The sequence below is a fragment of the Bos taurus genome, chromosome 28, assembly GCF_002263795.3.
Source record: "Bos taurus isolate L1 Dominette 01449 registration number 42190680 breed Hereford chromosome 28, ARS-UCD2.0, whole genome shotgun sequence".
Taxonomy (NCBI): domain Eukaryota; kingdom Metazoa; phylum Chordata; class Mammalia; order Artiodactyla; family Bovidae; genus Bos; species Bos taurus.
The window spans coordinates 26292756-26314297 of NC_037355.1; the positions used below are offsets into that span (position 1 = coordinate 26292756).

At 44.7% G+C, this 21542-nt stretch overlaps 1 protein-coding gene across 1 annotated transcript in view; it reads left to right on the plus strand.

The window, feature by feature from the left end:
* Positions 1–339: 339 nt before the first annotated feature.
* Positions 340–21542, plus strand: part of MACROH2A2 (macroH2A.2 histone) — a 52781-nt gene continuing 31578 nt past the window's right edge. Inside the window, 2 exon segments of the mRNA NM_001076086.1 lie at positions 340–453; positions 21308–21539. Of these exon segments, the coding sequence (NP_001069554.1) occupies positions 21368–21539 (172 nt within the window). The 5' untranslated portion in view covers positions 340–453; positions 21308–21367.

Below are 21542 nucleotides of genomic sequence, written 5' to 3' on the forward strand. Positions count from 1 at the left end.
CAGGAGACTCTGGATCGAGACCATAGCGCCTCAATCACCAGCTCTGGGGGAAGCCTCATCTTAGCAAGTAGCCTTCAGCGCATCCAGCGGATCCGCCAGCTAAGCGGAGGCCGCGCGGTTTCATCATTAATGCTCCTGAAGGACAATAGCTCATCAAGCCCCACCGAAAGCCCCGGACCCGTCGCGGAGCCTGGGCTGGCGGGGGATGAGGCTGAGCGACTCCTCCTAGAGGTGGTTATGTGGAGAAGGAGCAATCCCTTCTCCCTCCTCCTCCTCCCCCCGCTACTATCCGCGGCCCGGAGAACTGCCGCTTGCCGCCATTGACACGCACAGATAGAACCCAAAGAAAGGCAAAGAGTCCTGCCCGGCACCGGCGCCGCGCCGGCCGAACCTGCGCCCGGGAAGCGGCGCGCGGAGGGCACCGGGCGCCCGGAGCAGGCGGCGCAGCACCAGGTGAGCCCGCCATGGCGGTGGCATTATTGTTCAGGGGGCTTCGGGGTCTGGAAACAAAACGCGCCGCGGGGGCAGTGCAGGGGCCGGAGAAACCCCCTGCCCCTCCCCGCTGCCCAGCCCCTGCGGGCGCTCCCCGGAGAGCCGATCCTTCCCGCAAAAAAAAAAGAAAAAGAAAAATTAATAAATCAAGCTGCCCAACTTGCCTTCTCGGGAAATAAAGGGGGGGGGGGGGATTGCTAAAGAAGCGGTAAAATTCCTGAGGCCGGCGAGGAACCGGGGGCATCTTGGGCAACGAGGGAGGGAGGAGAAGGGATGCGGGGTCCAGCCGCCGGCCCCGGGCGACGCTGGACTCGAGGGAGCGGAGGGCTCCTGGGGATGCGGAGTTGGGGGCGCAGAGGGGGAGAAGGGAGGCGCCCGGCTGCAGAGGAGGGCTAGTCCGGGGGCGGTGGTCTGCGCAGGGGCCGAGAGAGCCCGGGCAAGGCCGCTCTGGGGGCCTCCGAGGGTGCCCAGGTCGGGCGCCGGGTGCTCCGGGCTGACAATGGAAGGGGCGCGGAGGCGCCGGGTGGAGGGAAGAGACCGGGGTCCGGGGGCGGGCCGCGCCAGAGAAGGTCAGGCCGGGGACGCGGGCCCCGGGGGCTAGGGTCTGGGGCTGCCGCGCGGTGAGCGGGGCGCCGCGGGCGGCTGCGAGCCCCGGGCCGGTGCGGAGGAGGGTTCGGGGCCGGGCACTCCCCTCCGGTTTCCTTTCCGGGGCGCCCGGTGCCGACGCGCGCGCTGCGCTTTCCCCGGGAAATGGCGGCCCCTCTGCCGCTCGCTTGGGCAGTCCCAGGTTCCCGCTTTGCGCGGGAAAATAATAATAATAATTAGGGTGAAAAGGAATAAAAGTAAAGTGTCTACGACTCAGGAAAGGGCTGCGCCGGGCGCCAGATGCGGAGCGAATCGCGCGCGGGGCGGGGACCAGCCCTGCCTCCCCGGGCGCCCAGCCCGCTCTCCAGGAGCACCCCAGTTCCAGCCTCGCCCGCCTCCAGAATTCCGCCCGCGGGTGTCCTTCCCCACCTTTCCTCCTGGGGGCGCCCTCCGCTCCTGCCCTCTTTGTTCCGCACAACCACGGCCAGGGCACTGAGCTTCTAAAGGCCCAAACGCGCCTCCTGTTCCAGTCGTTTCCAGACCCTGATTATTCCTGGCCTGAAATCGGCCGCCGCGGACTTGAATTAATCCTGGTCACTGCTGGGTTTATTGGCAATGGCCCCAGGGTGGGCAAGGGATGAAAGAGACGAGGATAGGCTGAGAAACCACAGCGCGGGTCCCTGTGTATTTTAAGGGGGTGCATCGGCAACCACAGCCCCGAAGCCCTGATGGTAGGCTAAAGGCAGTTTGGGTTTTCCAACAGCGCTAATGAACTAAAGTATTAGCCTTTCTAGCCTTTCTCCAGCCCAGGGGAATTCAAAACCTGGCCTAGGTCTAAGCCCCCTGAGACCTCAGGGGCCCATTCCCCAATCGGCCCAGCACAGCAAACGACTTCCTCATTTTTTTCATTTGTTTTTGTGTCGAAATGCAATTGTACCCTCGCTGGGCTGCGCAGTTGCTATTGAAACGGTTCATTAGGTGGGAGAAAAAGAAACACTATTAAGAGCGAACATGTGTCTTCCTGTATGTTGTTTCTTATTTAGGAGCAGTTCCTTTGTGAAACGCAAACCAAGTTACATGTAATTCTCAATGAGTTCACCTTTAGCTGAAAGCTATCTCTTACCCCTTGTAAAATTCTTCTTATTTTCAAATTAATGTTCAGAACACCAAGATTTTGAACTTCACTAGTCGGTTTTTAGAATTGCTTTAGCTCAAGATTATCATATAAATAAATATAGGCACTGCTTGGAGGGAAGTTTCTCTTGAATCACGTAATTCACACCTTTAAAACCCTTATTTCCTGTATCCACGTTTCCTTTAAAAATAAGCCCAGTTCTCACTCTGGTTTTTCCTACCCTGTCACAGTTCCTCCTCACCCAGATCCATTTACTGCCATACTTTGGACATTATTAATGGTTTCCTCTATTTCAAAACCCTGTAAAAGAATTTACCTTCTTGTATCCAGAATGTTCCAAAGACTGTGACCCTGCTCCCTCACCATTCCGTCTTGTCTAGTTCCCGGGGGTTTTGAGGCGCCTTTGGTCTCCTGTTTCCCAGCGTGTGGGACACCCTGCTAGCTATTGTCTGAGATAACCAGGTCTGTTTTCACTGCTTCCTGCCAGCAAGGCGGGAGAGAATCCTGTCTTAGACAACTTAAAATGAAAGATATCTGTAACTTGTTCAAGGAGGAGGTATGTGCAAAAAAAAAAAAAAAAAAACAACCACCAACTTTCTTAGAATTTTTTTCATTCTCAAAGTTAGATGCTATCTTGGTAAATGCTCTTGAGAAGTGTGTATTAACCAGAGGTGAACGGAAAACTTATGGTTAGAGAGCATTCAACAAGCATTTGTGAAGTACCGGTTATTAAACCCCACTGGATGGGGGAAGGATTCCAAATATGAGGAGATCCTAGACCCTGCTTTCAGAGCGCTTACACCCCCAAACCTAGGAAATAAAATATATATGAAGGTAAAAGAAGGGGAAAGGAGATTAAGATTGGCAAACTAATGGAAAATGGGTACTTTTATATACTGCTGACAGGTGTGTAAATTGATATAGCCTATTTGGAGGGTAGTTTGGCAGCGTTAAAATTAATAATGTGCACATTCTATGACCCAGCAATTCCATTTCTCAGTATATATCGTAGAGAAGCAGGCAGGCGTGTACACATATTATGTTATTCCCTTCCATGGCAGAGGTTTGGTAATTTTGAAATTGAAGAAACCTAATGGCCATCAGTAGAGAATGGCTGAATAAACTCTGTACATCTTCTTGGAAATTAGGAAATGGTTAAAAAGAATGAAGTATACCTATATATACTGAGACAGAAAGGTCATTGAGACTTATTATTAATGAAAAAAGCAAATTGTAAAACAATATATATTGAATGGTACCACTTTGATGAAAACAAAATAAAACCATGAATTTGTATAAGTAAAAATGCATACATAAATGGATAGGAAAGGTGTAGAATAAGACACCCACTAAGAGAGACAAGAATTAAAGGGATTGTGGAGGAGTTTAGTCATATTAATCATACCTGTCCGTAACCATTGTTATAATATTTGAAATTTTACAACTTGGATTAATCTGTATGTTGCTTGGATAGCTAAACACAATTAATTTCAAAGTGATTGATAATATGTAATAAAAGCCATAATTTAAATGCTACAACAATTTTTAAAGGGAGAAAAGAATTCTAAGCTGGAAGGGAGGGCTTGGGCAAGGCTTCACAGAGAATGTACCAGGATTGGAGAGAAAGAGGGAAAAGAAACAGGCAGGAGAAGGAAGCCTAATGTAGATGCCAGGCTCTAGCTGGCACCTCCTCTTTCTTCTGCGTGATGATGTACATTCCCTCACAGGCTGAATCCTGGCCTGTCCTGCCTGCCCAGGTGCAGGCTGGGGAGTGAACTAAATGAACAGGTCACAGTTGCTTTCATCGCTATGATTCTGCTGCTGCTAAGTCACTTCAGTCGTGTCCGACTCTGTGCGACCCCATAGACTATGATTCTAGGCATACCTTAAGTTAGATGTAGAAGGGAAAAAATGAGGACATGAGTCCTAACAGTGGTATTGGAAAATGGCATTTTGAAAAGGAATGTAGGGGGCACTTCCCTGGTGGTCCAGTGGTTAAGACTTCGCCTTCCAATGCAGGGGGTGTGGGTTCGATCCCTGGTCTGGGAGCTAACATCCCACATGCCTCAGGGCAAAAAAAACAAAAACAAAATAAAACAGAAGCAAAATTGTAACAAATTCAATAAAGACTTTTTAAAAATGGCCCATGTCAAAAAAAAAAAAAACCAACTTAAAAATAGATAAAAATGGAAAGGAGTGTGGTGGAAACAAGGATGGGGATTGATTTTCCTCTGGATACTCAATGAGATATGAACTGGGAAGTAGGTTGGAGGGAAAAGTGTTTGAGAAGGTGATCCATTCCCTCTCCCCAAATATTACAAAAGGAACCCCAAAATACTATGCAAGGTGCCAATGGGGATGAAACATACAACAAAGGGTATGAGAAACAGCCCCAGACCAGGGTTCCAGAAGTGGGGGTGAGGGGACTTGGTCTGGTCTCACACAGACTGTAGCCATGGACAAGTTGTTCAGTGACCACCACCCCTCGTTTTATTGTGGCAAAAATTGGGGAGGGGGTCTAAATGACTAATCACTCAGGTCCTTTTCAGCCTTAGGTTATGATGTTGTGAGATCTTATGGGTCTAACATTGTGATGCTTGTGAATTCCCAGGAAGATGGAAGATGGGAATATGAGATTAGAACGAGACGGGCCCAAGGTGCCAGGTCTTGAGGGAAACAAGAGCATTCCCACAGAGCATGTGGCTCTTGGTGTTCTCCCAGGACTGTTTCCTTTCCACCCCTTCGCATTGCCTCCTAAGAGCAATGAGAGAAGCAGAAAGACATCGCTGAGTTTTAAGCCTCATGTTATACACACATCCAGCACTGTACTATTATAATAGTCACTTTTGAATTAAAATGTTAGCCTGCATTCTATAAAAATAGTCTCTAAAACTTTCTTTTGTGGAAATAAGTCATAATAGCTCATGTTTATTAAATGCCTTCCTGCCTGCCAGGTAACTGTTCAAGCATTTTATATGAATCGGTGAGTTTCATTCTTACAACAGCCCTAAAGACAGGTACTGTTGTTATACCCATCTTGCAGAAAAGAGAGGCTAAAATGTGCCCAAGGTCACGGCGCAACTGGTGGGTGGTGGACTTAGGACTCCCACGCAGGCAGTCTCACTCCACCAACCACATCCTCCTGTGTGCGCGGAGAGAACAGGCGGTACCAGCACTCCACTGATTCTCAGATTATGTTCTTTGTAAAGTTTTTTAACGTTATTCTATGCAAATTTTCTGTTAAAACTCTTCTTTATGTCACTATTTTACCTGACTGTGTCAATAAAAGATAAAGAGCATCAGATTGAACCACATCACACTGTACTTTAAACTGTCTTTGTCATGAAGTATTAAATAAGATAAATTTGGTGGTTTCTCTGAAGCCCTTACTGTTCATTTATCCATCTCACCATCCATCATACTTTGCCCGATTTATTTGACTGGCATTGCCAATTTCGACTTGGAATGGAGTAAGTATTTCAAGTCAAAATTCCCATGCTTTGACAGAACGTGTATGGAAACAGGCATAGGACCACCAGCCTCGTACAGGGATGTTTATTTCAGCTGATTCTGTGATGCCACAAGAATTAAGTACAGCAATAGTATAGTTTAGGTCAAAATTGCAACACGTGGTCTGACCAAAGATTTGAAGGTCATTTCTGGGTATGAGAAGTAGTCCTGATGATACAGTTTCGATGCCTAAATGTGGTTATTTCCATGACAACAGGATAAAAATCTAATAGAATGAAATAAAACTTTCTGGGAAAACCCAGGCCCTGTGTTCACTGGTCTGGCCTCAGTAATGGTTCATACACAGAACTGTGTTAACTTGTATTTTTGCTGTCTTCACTGTTCAACAAAAGCATAACAGTAAATAGTGGTGGTAGACTAGAGGTAAGTTCCAGTAGCTCATACCACATAAACTTTTAGATCAGACGATAATTCACTGGGTTCCCCACCAGAGCGCTAAACTTCCAAATCAACCGTCTTCCAGAATTTCAGTAAGGTAGTCATTCACTCAAGCACTGCCCCTGCTTCTAAACTGGATTTTCAGCCCTGGCTATTCTTTAATAAACAGTATAGATCATTGTCTTGGGGTGGAAAAGAAACGAGCCGTAAAACTCAGTAAAGTTTTTCAGGCCTGCGTTTTCTTTTCTGTGGCTATCATGGGTGATGGAATAGTGACTTCAAAGGAAAGATCACCAGCATATGATTTAATTCTACCCGATTGTTCCATTTCTAGGAATAAAGTAACAGATGGGGGTGGGGGGTCAGAAGAAGTGACATTTTAAGCATCTTCCTAGAGTAGCAGCAACTTTTAGGTCAGAAAGGACCTCAGAGGTCCGCTAGCACCATGGTTCTCCAGTGGAGTACCACAGGCCCAGAGTTCCTTGGAGGCCCAAGACAATAAAGAGTGGGGACCAAGCCGCCAAGCTTCCCAGGCCTTCCCCATTTCAATCTGCATAACTCCCCCTCTTTCTGTGTGTTATATATATTCTGAAAGATTTTTCGTTTGAGTGAAAGAGAGGTTCTGAAAAATCAACTGATTTGCCCGAGGGCCACAGCTGGTCGATGCAGACCTGGAATCCTTCCATAGCCCCGCCATAATGCACACTGAGGTCTAGCTTGTTCCACCCGCAGATGGAATGGCACCGTATGGCTGGCAATCTCCTTACTGTTGCAGATGATACAACCTGCCAGGGCCCCAGACTATGGGGGACACTCACCACTTTAACCAGGGAGCAACACTGCCTGTCACCAACATAGAACCGAAGCAACAGTCCCCCAGCCACTGTTGCCCACAAGGTAACCACTGCCTGAGGACTGACCGTAAGGAACACAAGGTGGGGAGAGGCAGGCAGGGGGAGGGGTGGAGGAGGAGGGGCTCCAGGACAGCTGCCTCTGCTCAGCATGCAGTCTGTTGTAGCCGTGAGAGCCCGCAAGTGGCGCCACCTGTATCCTCAGTGGCCCAGCAGCATTGGATGTCTCTGGAAGCCCCTGGTGGGTCAGGCAGCACAAGGGGCTGCAGCCCACTCAGTGACGGACTGGTCCACTTACCCACCACCAAAGGAGGCTACATCCCCTTCCCTCCCACTGAGCAGCTCATCTGGGTTCAAAGCTAGTCCCCTGCAAGGACAGGTCACTGTAATAACAAAACACCTCTCTGTTAATCTGAAACTACTCGATTTTAAGGAAACAGAGTAGCATGCCCACTGTTCTGATTTGTTAATTCTCAAAAGAGCAAAAAGACAAAACCAGGCTGGACCCAGTGAAGGGTTTTCTTTTATTATGTTTTCTGTGAATAAATAGATTCAGGAAGGCAAACTGGTTCATTTTCTTCTGGGATGTGTTACTAACTCAGAATCAAAGAGAATTCAAAGTATTTTTATTCATTCATGTATACTCATTTCTCATCTAATTAATACCATAGGTGGCCAAATGTATTTATGTTAGAAAGAAACAGAAGGCTAATAACAAAGAAGAAAGGAAAGAAAAAAATCCTTAACTCTGGTTCAATGAAGACAAAATGTTTTAAGAGTCACCAGAGATAATTGAGGAATATAAAATTTCTTATCCAGAGATTGTATAAGACTCGGGGCTTCCTGGTGGTCCAGTGGTTAAAACTTTGCCTTCCAATGCAGGGGGTACAGGTTCCATCCCTGGTTAAGGAGCTAGGATCCCACATGCCTCATGACCAAAAAACCAGAAACAATGTTGTAACAGATTTTTACTTTAAAAATGGTCCACATCAGAAAAAAAATCTTAAAAAAAAAAGTCACCATGTACTACAGTAGCAGCAGATAACCTAAGTCCACTCCACATCGGCTCCATCCCACGCTCTGCTCTCCATCCCTTCTAAAATGTCTCAGACAGCCGCATATCTTCTGCCTCTGAATTAGAAAGAATGTGCTGGCAGTTGATTTTCCCGCCAGATTATTCCAGGACATGACTTGAAATGCTTTTTGAAACAGGACTGATTTGTAATCCGATAGTATAATTTAAATAAATTGGGTTAATGCTTGGTTCTAACGTTCGTGGTTGGTTAATTTAGTTAATTTGATCCGTGTCATCCTGATGAAATTGCATTTGATATAGCTCTTTACATTATAAATTGTTAATGCGCTTTAACATATATGACGATAAAATTATTGACTCTTCTCATTCACTTAGAGGTGGCCTTGGAAGAAAATGGTTTGGAAAGTATTACTTGTGCAATAATGATTTGCCCTTGGAGTTCATAAATGGAAGTGTAATAGAGCAAGTGATTTAGCTAGCTCTACTGAAAATGGTTTTTACAGCTACAAAATAATACTAATAAACTACTATTATTTTAATACAGTACTTATGGTAACACACTGAAATATGTTAGAATTTTATCAGGTATGAGACTGGAATTTTTTTTTCCTACCCTTTAAAAACATATTTCTACATACAGTTAATGTATTTACATTGAATTCCCTTATGTCCTACCTAATTTTATTTCATCACATTTTATTCTCCCAAAGGATAGTTTTGAAATGACAAAGTAAAGATGCTTATTGCAGGATCTGCTTTGTTTTTTCATAAATATTTACAATAGAAAATATTCTGAAGCACAGTACGACAGATTAGGGAAATATCATGGGAACTGAAGATGAATAAATTGAATAAATTTCAGCAATTTTAAAACGAATCCATTAGGGGATGACACTATGAATTTCATGATTATAAACGTTACAGAAGTTTGTTTTAAAATTTATTTCTATCATTCAAAAGAGAGAAGACCTCTTAGTTCTAGATTTAAAATAATGTATGTATAAAAGCATTTTGATTTATATACTTCTGAAGGGAATGACCTCAAAAGAGTATTTAAAATAAACTATCTTGATAGTCTAGATCCTTCGTCAAGGTGGCTCATCAGCCCAATCAAACTACACCTGTGACACACTGGCCTGTAATCATTGCTGCCAATCTCAAATGCAGAGTGCTGTCTTTTTTTAAAAGACGGTTTGCTGAAGCTCAGAGGCAGAAAAAGTGGTCATTTAAATCAGAATTGCTGGCGGCTGCTAACAGGCCATCTTGCCAGTTGGCTACTTTGTCTTGTTCCTCATCAGCTTGTATATAATAAAAACTTCAAGAAGTTGGGGCATGAAACTTAGTTTACTCTCGATCAGCTATTTATGCTTGAGAAAGAACTTATTTAAATTAAAGAAAGATACTGGTCTAAAAAGAGCTTCCCTGGGAGCTCAGCTGGTAAAGAATCCCCCTGCAGTGCGGGAGACCTGAATTCGATCCCTGGGTTGGGAAGATCCCCTGAAGGAGGGCATGGCAACCCACTCCAGTATTCTTGCCTGGAGAATCCTCATGGACAGAGAGTTGCAAAGAGTCGGACACAACTGAGTGAATAAGCACACAGCACACACATTGTTCTAAAGAAACCAGATTATTTTATCTTTTCATGAAGGTAGTCAGTGTATTAAGTAAAGTTTACTGTTTCTCACCAAGAGCAATTCATTCAATAAGGGCAAATGCTTGCTTAGGATGTTTTCTTTCCTTCCACTCCTCCCATCTGGGATTACAGTATAGTTTTAAATATTGTTTATAGGAATTCCATATGCTACAATTATGCAAATACAGACACACTGAATCTAATTCTACTAGTGAGTCTTATACAATCTTTCTTTTTGATGTGGACAGTTTTTAAAATCTTTACTGAATTTACTGGCCTTCCCAGGTGGCCCTACTGATAAAGAACCTGCCTTCCTGTGTGGGAGACATAAGAGACACGGATTCAATCCCTGGGTTGGGAAGATCCCCTAGAGGAGGGCATGGCAACCCACTCCAGTATTTTTGCCTGGAGCATCCCATGGACAGAGGAGCCTGGTGGACTACAATCCATGGGGTCAAAACAGTCGAATGTGACTGAAGTGACTTAGCACGCTGAAGTTATTACAGTATTGCTTCTGTTTTATGTTTTGAGGTTTTGGCCGAGAGGCATGTGGGATCTGAGCTCCCTGACCAGGGATCAAACCCAAGCTCCTTGCGACAGAAAATAAAGTCTTAACCACTGGACTGCTAGGGAAGTCTGAGTCTCCTACAATGTCTTGATAAGAAATTTTATATTCCTCAGTTGTCTCAGGACCAGTTAGTTTCCACTGACTCACCTGGTGATGAAAGTAAATCTGAATTTTTCAATATGCCATTCTTAATCACAAAACTCTTGAGCTTTTTCTCTTTACTGGTATACTCATATCTAGGCTAATTCCCAAGTGATGTTTGTTAAGATGTTAAATTAAAATGACACTTTTGATTTCCAGTCCTAAGTGATGGACTCTGAGCACCTGAGCTTTCCTAGAGCACATGAGCTTTTCCTCTGGAGCCCACAAAAATAATGGTAAAAGATGTACAAAGAAAATAAGCCCTTCGCAACCAAGCAGTGGGGGCTGGTGATGGTCATCCGCAAATGGGAGGGAGATTTCAGCAAATTTTTTTCTGTGACTGAAAGCACATAGAAATGTAGATGGCATCACAGAAAGAGCCACAGCTAAGAATAAAAGGAGGAGGGAGCTGCCCTGAAGTTGGGCAGGATGGAAAATGGAAAGTCATTGAAGGTCTGTCTCCAGAACAGCTAGGTGAATGTGTCTCTCTCCCTCCCCTACTCCGAGTAGGGCTTCTGTCAACCTGGCATTTATCCTCCAAACTGATGATCTGAGGTTTCTTCTCTAAAGAAACTGAAAAACTGCAGAGCAGATCTAGAATCTGGAGGATGGGTATGGCTCCACCAAGTAAAACTCTCATTCTGGCATTAGAGGGCTCTCAGTTCCTAACCAGGCATCCTAAGATGATGCCTGCTAGTTGGCATGCCCCATGCATGTACCCTGAGGTCCCAAACAGGAACAGTGCCTGCCAAACAATAGCTGTGGAAAGCTTTTCTGTCTGCCTGTAGTAAGCAACCATGTCTTTCATTCTTAAATATGAATGCATGCCCAAAGATCACCAGACATGGTAGGAAAGCCAACATGAAAAAGAAAGATGAAATAAATGGGACGACTGAGTCGAAAACCTCAGATGACACCACCCTTATGGTAGAAAGTGAAGAAGAACTAAAGAGTCTCTTGATGAAAGTGAAAGAGGAGAGTGAAAAAGTTGGCTTAAAGCTCAACATTCAGAAAACGAAGATCATGGCATCCAGCCCCATCACTTCATAGCAAATAGATGGGGAAACATGGAAACAGTGTCAGACTTTATTTCGGGGGCTCCAAAATCACTGCAGATGGTGATTGCAGCCATGAAATTAAAAGATGCTTACTCCTTGGAAGGAAAGTTATGACCAACCTAGACAGCATATTAAAAAGTAGAGACATTACTTTGCCAACAAAGTCCATCTAGTCAAGGCTATGGTTTTTCCAGTGGTCATGTATGGATGTGAGAGTTGGACTGTGAAGAAGGCTGAGCGCCGAAGAATTGATGCTTTTGAACTGTGATGTTGGAGAAGACTCTTGAGAGTCCCTTGGACTGCAAGGAGATCCAACCAGTCCGTCATAAAGGAGATCAGTCCTGAATATTCTTGGAAGGACTGATGCTGAAGCTGAAGCTTCAATACTTTGGCCACCTGATGCGAAGAGCTGACCCGTTTGAAAAGACCGTGATGCTGGGAAAGATTGAAGGCAGGAGAAGGGGACGACAGAGGATGAGATGGTTGGATGGCATCACCGACTCAATGGACATGAGTTTGGGTAAACTCCAGGAGTTGGTGATGTACAGGAAAGCCTGACGTGCACAGTCTATAGGGTTGCAAAGAATCGGACAGAACTGAGCGACTGAACTGAACTGAGTCTAAATTATTAAATAATTTAGAGAAAGAAGATGATGTAAACACACCCCAGGTAGTTTCAGGGAGATTGGAAGACATGGTGCATTCATAAAAAAAAAACAAAAACAAGATGCTATGAAAAAGGAACAATCAAAGAACAAAAAAGAATGCTCAGAAATTAGCAATATGATTACTAAAATTAAAAAGATGGGGACTAGCAGCCCAGTGGTTAGGACTCCACACTTCCTGCAGGGGACATGGGTTCAATTCCCTAGAGGGAACTAAGATCCTGCATGGGAAGAAAAGGAGTGAGGAGAGAAATTTAAAAGCCTGAGAATCAGAAGGAAAAGGTTGAGACTTGGGGGAGCAATCTGGGAGATCCAAGTCCTGGTTTACAGACATCTGATTAAGAGACAGGTAAAGGGAGAAGTGGGAGAAATAAAAGAGATGGGGGAAATAATCAAATACATAACAGGAAAAAATTCCAGGAGTTCTGAAAAATTTTAAGATTGAACAGGCTTATCATCAAGTGCTGACACCTAGACACATCCTTGTAAAGTTTTAGAACATGCAGAGAAAATTTAAAAGCTTGGGGGATTGGGGTCTACCAAACTTCTCTGTAAAACTGAATGCCAAAAATGATGGCTCAATGGCTTCAAAACATTGAAGCAAAATGACTTTGATGCTAGAAACTGCACCAAATAATAATCCAAAGATCATTCAATAAGGACAATTTCATTTGTGTAAGAAAAAGTTTACCTCTCAGCACTGTCCCTGAAGAGCAACATGAGGCAGGTAAAAGGAAAACAAGGGAGAACGCCAATAAGGAGGAAGTCATGGCATCCAGGATGAGCTGGGAAGACAGCCCCAGGATGACCACTCCACCCTGGAGCCCAGGGCAGAGGGCTCCAGGAACAATGTCTCTGGGGAAAAAGTGCCCCCTGCAAACAACCGTGTGACCTAGAAGCTGGGTGATGCCCCAACCAGGGATCAAACCCAAACCCCCTACAGTGAAGGCTTCCCCAAGGGCTCAGCAGTAAAGAATCCATCTGCAATGCAGGGGACGCAGGTTCGATCCCTGGGTCGGGACGATCCCCTGGAGGAGGAAATGGCAACCCACTCCAGTATTCTTGCCTGGAAAATCCCATGGACAAAGGAGCTTGGTGGGCAACAGCCCGTAGGATCACAAAGAGTCAGACACGACTGAGCATGAGAGCACTAGTCAATCTCAGTGAAAGCCGGGAGTCCTAACCACTAGGCCACCAGCGAACTCCCAAGGCAAATTTCTCTTCTGTCAACAAGAGCAAAGATAAGTACAGTCAACCCTCATTGTTCATGGATTCCATATATGCTAACTTGCCCACTCACTGAAATTTATTGGTAAGCCAAAAATCAATACTTGTGGCACTTTCGCAGTCATTCAAAGACATGCACAGAGCAGGAAAAGCTGACCCATCCACTGCACACCTTCCCAGCTGAGAAGGGGAAGGCCACACTCTGCCTTCTTGTTTCATCTTCCGCCTTATACGTGAGTCTTCATCGTGGTCTATTTAGTGCCATGTTTTTCAGTTTTGTGCTTTCTGTTAGTAACCTCACTGTTCAAAATGACCCCCAAGCGTAGTCTTCAAGTGATGTCTAGTGTTCCTAAGGGCATGGAGGCTGAGATGTGCCTTATGTAGAAAATATGTGTGTTAGATAAGCTCTGTTCAAGCAAGAGTTATTGATGCTGGCCGTGAGTTCAGTGTTAGTGAATCAACAATTCATATTACATAAGGTGTCTTTGAACAGAAACATACATCAGACAAGGCTGTGTATTGATCCGTTGATGAAAATGTTGTGATCAGAGGCTCACAGCAACCCAACCCTGTTTCCCCAAAACAGTTGTTCACCACTCACTAATGCAGTGTCCTGCCTACTTTATAGAACACATTATAGCACATGGAACTCTGCTCAATGTTATGTGGCAGCCTGGATGGGAGGGGAGTTTGGGGGAGGATGGGTACATGTGTATGTATGACTGAGTCCCTTTGCTATCCACCTGAAATAATCAACATTGTTAACTGGCTATACTCAATATAAAATAAAGTTTTGTTTTTTTTAAAAAAAAAGAACTACTGCACAAGGATATATATATATCAAGGATCAACTGTAATTACACAAATACCTCATTTTATTGTGCTTTGCAAATACTGCAGTTTTTTACAAATTGAAATTTTGTGGCGACCCTGCCTTGAACAAGTCTACTGGAGCTGTACTTAGTGTGCCTCTGTCACATTGTAGTAATTCTCACAGTATCTCCAACGTTTTCGTGATTATTATTTTTGTTACAGTGATTTGTGATCAATGACCTTGGATGTTTCTGTTGTAGTTGTTTTTGGCATCTTTTTAGCAGTAAATTATTTTTTAATTAAGGTATGTACATATTTTTAAACATACTGCTGGTGCTGTGTGCTTGGTCGCTCTGTTGGGTCCGACTCTTTGTGACCCTGTGGACTGTAGCCCGCCAGGCTCCTCTGTCCATGGGGATTCTCCAGGCAAGAATACTGGAGTGGGTTGTCATGCCTTCCTCCAGGGGATCTTCCCAACCCAGGGATCAAACCCAGGTCTCCCACATTGCAGGCAGATGATTTTTTACTGTCTGAGCCAACAGGGAAGCCCAAGACATACTGCTATTGCATGCTTAATAGACCACAGTGACGTGAAAACATAACTTTTTTATGTGCTGGGAAGCCAAAAAATTCGTGTGGCTCACTTTCTAGGGTTATTCTGGAGCTACACCTACAATATCTCTGAGGTATGCCCGTAGTAACTTGGGTGTGTGTGTGGAGTGTCCTAGCATTGAACCACAGAGAAGGAAGTGTGATGCCAGCATCCCACTCAGGTCTGATGGGAACGATGTTTACAAAGCCTTCATGTAAATGCTATTCATTGGCATTTATTTTTAAAATTTCACCTAGGCACATGTTGTAATTCGGGATAGTGGAAAATACAGAAGAGAGAGGTGGAAATAGGGAAGTAAAGTCAGGAGGTGAGGGCCAAGGAAAGATTGGGGCCCGCACATCCTCATTTTACATGGCGAAGGCTCAGGAATCAGTATCTAAAGTTGTGTGTGTGAAAGTTGCTCAGTCGTGTTCAACTCTTTGCGACCCCATGGACTATACAGTCCATGGAATTCTCCAGGCCAGAATACTGGAGTGGGTAGCCTTTCTCTTCCCCAGGGGATCTTTCAACCCAGGGATCAAACCCAGGTCTCCCACATTGCAGGCGGATTCTTTACCAGCTGAGCCACAAGGGAAGCCCAGCAATACTGGAGTGGGTACCCTAACCCTTCTCCAGCAGATCTTCCAACACAGGAATCGAACTGGAGTCTCCTGCGTTGCAGCCGTTCCTTTACCAACTGAGCTGTCAGGGAAGCCCTAAAGTTGATGGAGTCAGTGATGGGGATTGAAACATATTATTTAAAGTTTTCAATACAATCAGTGGTGGAAATAAAATGATAAACTTCTTTACCTTTTCACTTTATTTTACTGTTGTGTGCAAGTATTAAATTTAAAGATAAATTCAAAAATTTTAAATAACTCATGTAACTTTCTTGTTTTCCCTGCTTTAGGGAGACCCCGAGCAAGTCCTAATTATATGTTTCAGCTTATATAAGCTCACAGAGAATTTAGGGTCTCGGCCATTTTTTTTCACAAAACCCAGAAGAAAAGCCTTCCATTCCATTTATTAAGTGGTTCAGTCTCAACAACTTAATAAGTATTTCTGTCCTAACAATTTCGTAGCCATTTGAAAAAATAATAACACATGAACTAGGAGAACAATTGCATCCCATTCTTAGATAACCAGGGATAAGTTAGAAAGAGGGAGTGTACACCTATTGGACACTACATGATTTCTCCCACCTTGGAATCAGATTGAACACCCCGTTCTCATTCACATTCATTTTCACCCCGCACTTGCTTTTAATCACAACAGCCAGTAACTCAGCTTTGCAAAGATACGGAATCACCGAAAGGAAGATAGTACAATCTACCCTGAACCACCGGTGGAACCACAATAAGCTGGTGGTTGTGGAGGCAACCAGAGGTTGACTATTACCAAAGTCCACTTGAAAGCTTAAACATTTGCTGTTTTGTCCCACGGTCCCTTGGCACACAGTTTGGGAACCATGGCTCTAGCATCTTTAAAACTTTATTATGATCTGTCATGCAACTTCATTGGAAAATATTTGAGGACAAAGGCCATGTATATTTTACAGCTATCTAATGTAGTTTCTTGTTCAAAAATAAGTGCTCCATAAATACTTTCATTGAATCTATGATCTCATAGATTGTAAGATGCATACTGATTTCTAGAGATTAAAAAAAAATTTAAGTGCGTCATAAAATCAATGAAATACAATAGTTATTTAAATAGGCTGGTGTGATTTTTATTGCCCATGTCTGAGTCAGTGCTGCAATTTAATATTTACCCTTGTGATACCTGTAAAATGAAAAGTGATTTCAGGCAACAATACTGGAGTGGGCTGCCATTTCCTTCTCCAGGGGATCTTCCCAACCCAGGGATCAAACCCAGGTCTCCCGCATTGTAGGCAGATGCTTTTTACCGTCTGAGCCACCAGGGACGTCCCTGGTGATACCTGTAAAGTCTAACCCATGTTCTTATGGACTTAAAACCCAAGCATAAAAATAAATCCTAAAACAACAGAGTCTGATATGCCCTCTTCCCCAGCACATACAAAACCAGTGGTGTTCTCCCAACCACTGTGCTCCCAGAGGTGAAAGCCAGTGAGCAGGCAACACTCATTTTCCCTGCCTCTTCCCTGAGTTTTATTTTCCTGCCCTCCCTCAACTTAACATGCTTACAACTCTTCTGTCCACTTTGCAAGTCATTATGAGACTTTATATAGTAGTCCTACCTTAGTCTTCCAGATGTGGAAGGACAGGTATGATGCGGATCTGGCTTGTATCTGGTCTGCTTTCCCATTCCTCTCGTCCCCCACGTAGTGTGTATAACCACTGGAAGAGCTTCATCCAGCCATCTTCCTTCTTCAGTCCTATAAACAAACATCACACTATAGTCCTTAAGCTCTGCCTAATTAGAACAGAACTTGTTTTCGAGAAGGTAAGTAAATGTAAACATTTAATTATTAGTCTAGTGAAACAAGTTTCACATTGCCCAGTTCTTTTCTCTTTCCAGGAGTGCCCCTCCACAGAGATTCATATTCACAAGAGTAGGGAAACCTGCATTCAAGTCTTCTAACTCCTGTATTACCAAGCCTGCATAGAGTCAGGGGTGGTCTGGAAAAGAAGAAAGTTAAAGGTTATCTTTTCTCACCACTTTAGGCAGAGTCCCGCACAGGCTGGGGGGCAAAGCGGGATTTGGCAAGTAGGGTCTTCTCTCAAGTGGGCCAAGGAGGTTCTACCCTTCCTTCCATCTATGGGTCCCGGCAGGTGTGACCTATTAGCTCCCATGAGCCTGCTGTCTGCTTCCCCGAAGGATTCCTGGACGTGGTCTGATTCTTTCACTGTGCAGGGGCCTCCCAGCCCTCGAGGCCAGGAGTTAGGCTGCTTAAACTCAGCACAATGCCTGCACATGCAACCGGAGGGAGACCCCTTCCAGGGCCCGAGAGTGGGCTCTCGTCTAACCCTTGGAAATGAATTGTCCAAGGAGACACAGCTACTGATAAAACAAAAGACTATAGGCAAGGGGGTGGAGAGCAGCAGGGTAAGGGAAGCCAGGAGAACTGCTCTGCACTTGGCTCACTGTCTCGGGTTTTGGTGGTGATGGGGTTAGGTTTTGGGTTGACTCTGGCCAGTCATCTCGCCTGTGCCCATACTTGGTCTGACTCAGGGTTCTTCCTAGTGGCACGGGCATCTCTCAGCCAAGATAGGTTCCAGCGTGCGGGTTTCCGGGAGGTTGGCAGAATATATCACTCTCCTGATCAGGACCTCCTGTAGTGAGACTTGTAGTTCATGCAAATGATTATTATTGTGCCTGGCCACGGCAACTGGTTTTGGTCACTCATTTCCTATCAAAAAGACAGGTCTGCAGACACAAAGACTCTCCAGTCCTACTAAAGCACATGCAACGGTCAGCCTCACATTTAGACTTCAAATAGCACTGCATCCCTAACTCTAAGGCCCTTTGGTTGTTTAGTCGCCAAGTCGTGTCCTGTTTTGCGACCCCATGGACTGTAGCCACCAGGCTTCTCTGTCCGTGAGGTTCCTCAGGCAAGAATACTGGAGTGGGTTGCCATGTCTGGAAATCAAAGGAAGAAATTCTCGATACAAAATGCAGTGTTTGGGGTGATCCCTACATTTTATAGTGTTCAGCTCGTACGTTACTTTGTTTGATCTAACCCTTGTTTTCCTTTCTTGGCTATTTTATCTTCATGAATGTGTTAGGCATCAATTCCCTAAAGTCCCCTATTTCTCTTCTACCGCCAGTCCTCATTACCAACTTGTAGGGCAATTTGTGACTCCACTTGGCTGATTCTGGGAGAGCCCCTGGGTGGCTTTATTATGCACACCTAGTCATTCTTTGTCTGTTTCCATCTGAGAAAATGTCCTGGGCTTGGGGGGATGAAGGGGTCCTGCCCTCGTGGCATTTGTGCTCCGTGGGTTTTGCTCTCTGTCAGAGAGATTATGACTATCAGCACGTTGTACTGTAGCCATAGAGTATATCCTCCTGTGATGGGCTTCTCAGGTGGTTTCCTTGACAACCACACCTACTAATCCTCCCCCTCCCCCAACTTACGGTAACTGGAAAAAGCACATAATTGGTTTAGTGGAGTTACCAACACTAACACATCTTTATGCACCTGCACAGGGTTTTAACTCCAGAACTCATTTCTTAAAGAGACTACGCTTCTTTTTGTTTGCAGCAAATGCACAGAAATGTGGAAGTTCTAAAAACATTGATCCTGTCTTATCCTTGTGCCTTACTGGGAAAGAGATAAAGTTCTTAGGCTATTTGCTCATCTTTCTCGTACTTAACTTTGATGAATACCTACATCTCTCGGTGGCAAAATGACATAAAATAGGAGTGCAGTAAGTACATAAGAACAACATAACATTCTTACATAAGAATGTATGTAATGTATGTAGTAAAAATGCCTCTAACTTACATCATTTACCTCTGAGATAAGAGGGTGCTGAGCATGGGTTTTGTTGCTAATTCCATAGTTTTTATATAAAAATTCTCAGTCATACAGAGTAATCAGATACTTTAGAAAATTGAACTCCATGTTCAGTCTTCCATCTGGATTAAATAAATCCCAGTTCTGTATCTTTCATATTAGTCATGAGTTAATCTAGCACTTTCTTCTGTCATTTTTTTTTTACTTTCATTGACATCTTGGCTGTTGGCAAACCGACCGAGCCAAAATTTGTGTTGTCTCGACAGGTAGAACCAATTTTATTTTTGACCTTCTCATTTTCCATCCACAAAGAAAATGGCCACTGAAAATAATGTTGCCCTTGGGCCACAGAGGTTTGATTCCCTAACATTTTTCCTAGAAAACTTCTGTTTCCTTTTCTTTGGTCCTTCTTGCTTGTAATTTGCTTTTACTTTTTCTAGCCTATATTCCTTTTTTTTGGTTATAATACTCTCTCCACCAACAGGTTAAGCTCTATTACAATTCTCTGAATTAGTTTTAGCCTTACAAAGGCTTCTTCAGAAGTATATAATTATTTTTCATCTTTGCACTAAAGATAGCTTCCTGAAATGACAATGAATCATATACGTATCTCTCCATGCATTGTACTGAAGTCACCTCTTTGTGCTGATTCTGAAGTTCCTCCCCCAAATCACCCTGGGTTCCCCATTCCAAAGAGCAAGAGTCTGAGTTGCACTGTGGTTTTTCATTTGCTTGTTACTCTGCATTAGCATATTCAATAAAACTGCCTCTTCTGGCATATTTCTGTTTGCAAGGATGCTACATTACTAGAGAATTTAGAGAAGTGTTTCCGTCTAAAAGGTGCACATCAGCTCTGAGTTGTGGGTCAAAGCTAACCATTACGATAGGCATGGCCATATTAACTTTGTACTATTTATTAACAAGAGGCAGAAGCAAATCAGGGCAAAGAGGAACCATATTGGTTTGCTTGGTGCTGCTGTAACAAGTTATCCCCCAAATTTAGTGGCTTTGAACAATACAAATTTATTCTCTTTACAGTTCTAGAAGTCAGAAGTCCAAAATCATTTTGTTTCTTAAACTTAATTAATTTTATTATTTCTTTGCCTAGCTGGGGCTTCATTGCTGCACATGGCTTTCTCTAGTTGCCGTGAGCAGGGGCTACTCTGTAGTTTGAGTGAGCGGGCTTCTCGTTGCGGTGGCCTCTCAGGTTTCGAAGTGCTAGTCCTAGGCTCGTGGGCTCAGCAGTTGTGGCGCATGGGCTTAGTTGCTCCTCTGCATGTGGGATCTTCCCAGACCAGGGAGCAAACCTGTAGCCCCTGCATTGACAGGCGGATTCTTATTCAGCGGACCACCAGGGGAGTCCCAAGATCATTTCCAGTGGGCTAAAATGAAGATGTCAGCAGGGCTGGTTCCTTTGGGATGCTCTGAGGGGAGAATCCATTTTCTGGTGTCAGCCTGTCGCTCCTCTCATCTCCCTCCCTTCTTAGAAAGACCCTTGCAATTACATTAGACCCACCCAGATAATCCAGGATCACCTCTCCCACTTAATCACATCTCCAAAGTGTCTTTGGCCACATGAGTGAGTGATAGTCGCTCAGTTGTGTCCAGCTCTTTGCAACCCCAGGGACTGTAACCCACTAGGCTCCTCCATCCATGAGATTCTCCAGGCAAGAATACTGGAGTGGGTTGCCATTTCCTTCTCCAGGGGATCTTCCTGACCCAGGGATAGAACACGTGTCTCCTACACTGCAGGCATATTCTTTACCATCTGAACCACCAGGGAAGCCTACTTATGAAAAGACATTTCTGAGTATAAAGACAGGTCAACTAAAAAGTATCCACAGATACATGCTTGAGTAGCCAGTTCATAGGTTCTGGAGATCATGAAGTGGATTTCGTTGGAGACTAACCACTGGGTATCCCTCTCCTGAGTTTCTGTGGCCTCTCCTACGGAGGCTGGGCTGGCTGGGTGGGAAGGGGAGTTGTTTGTGGGTGGGCGTGCCGACACCCAGCTCCCCATCTGCAGCTCCCTGCAGTGGCAGCCAGGTCTCAGCTACCTCCCCGAGGCTATCATGTGGGTCGCAGGTGCCCTGGGGCTGCACCACGGTTCTCAAGCCATCGGCCAGTCTCCCTTCCTCACCCTGCCATCTTTCCTTTCCAGCATTGAGTCAGTGCCCGGAGGCCACCGTGTAAAGCAAGCTGCGAGGGAAACTAAGGCAAGATGTCGGGCCGGAGCGGGAAGAAGAAAATGTCCAAGCTGTCGCGTTCAGCCAGGGCCGGGGTCATCTTCCCGGTGGGCAGGCTGATGCGGTACCTGAAGAAAGGGACGTTCAAGTACCGGATCAGCGTGGGTGCTCCCGTCTACATGGCCGCAGTCATCGAGTACCTGGCAGGTA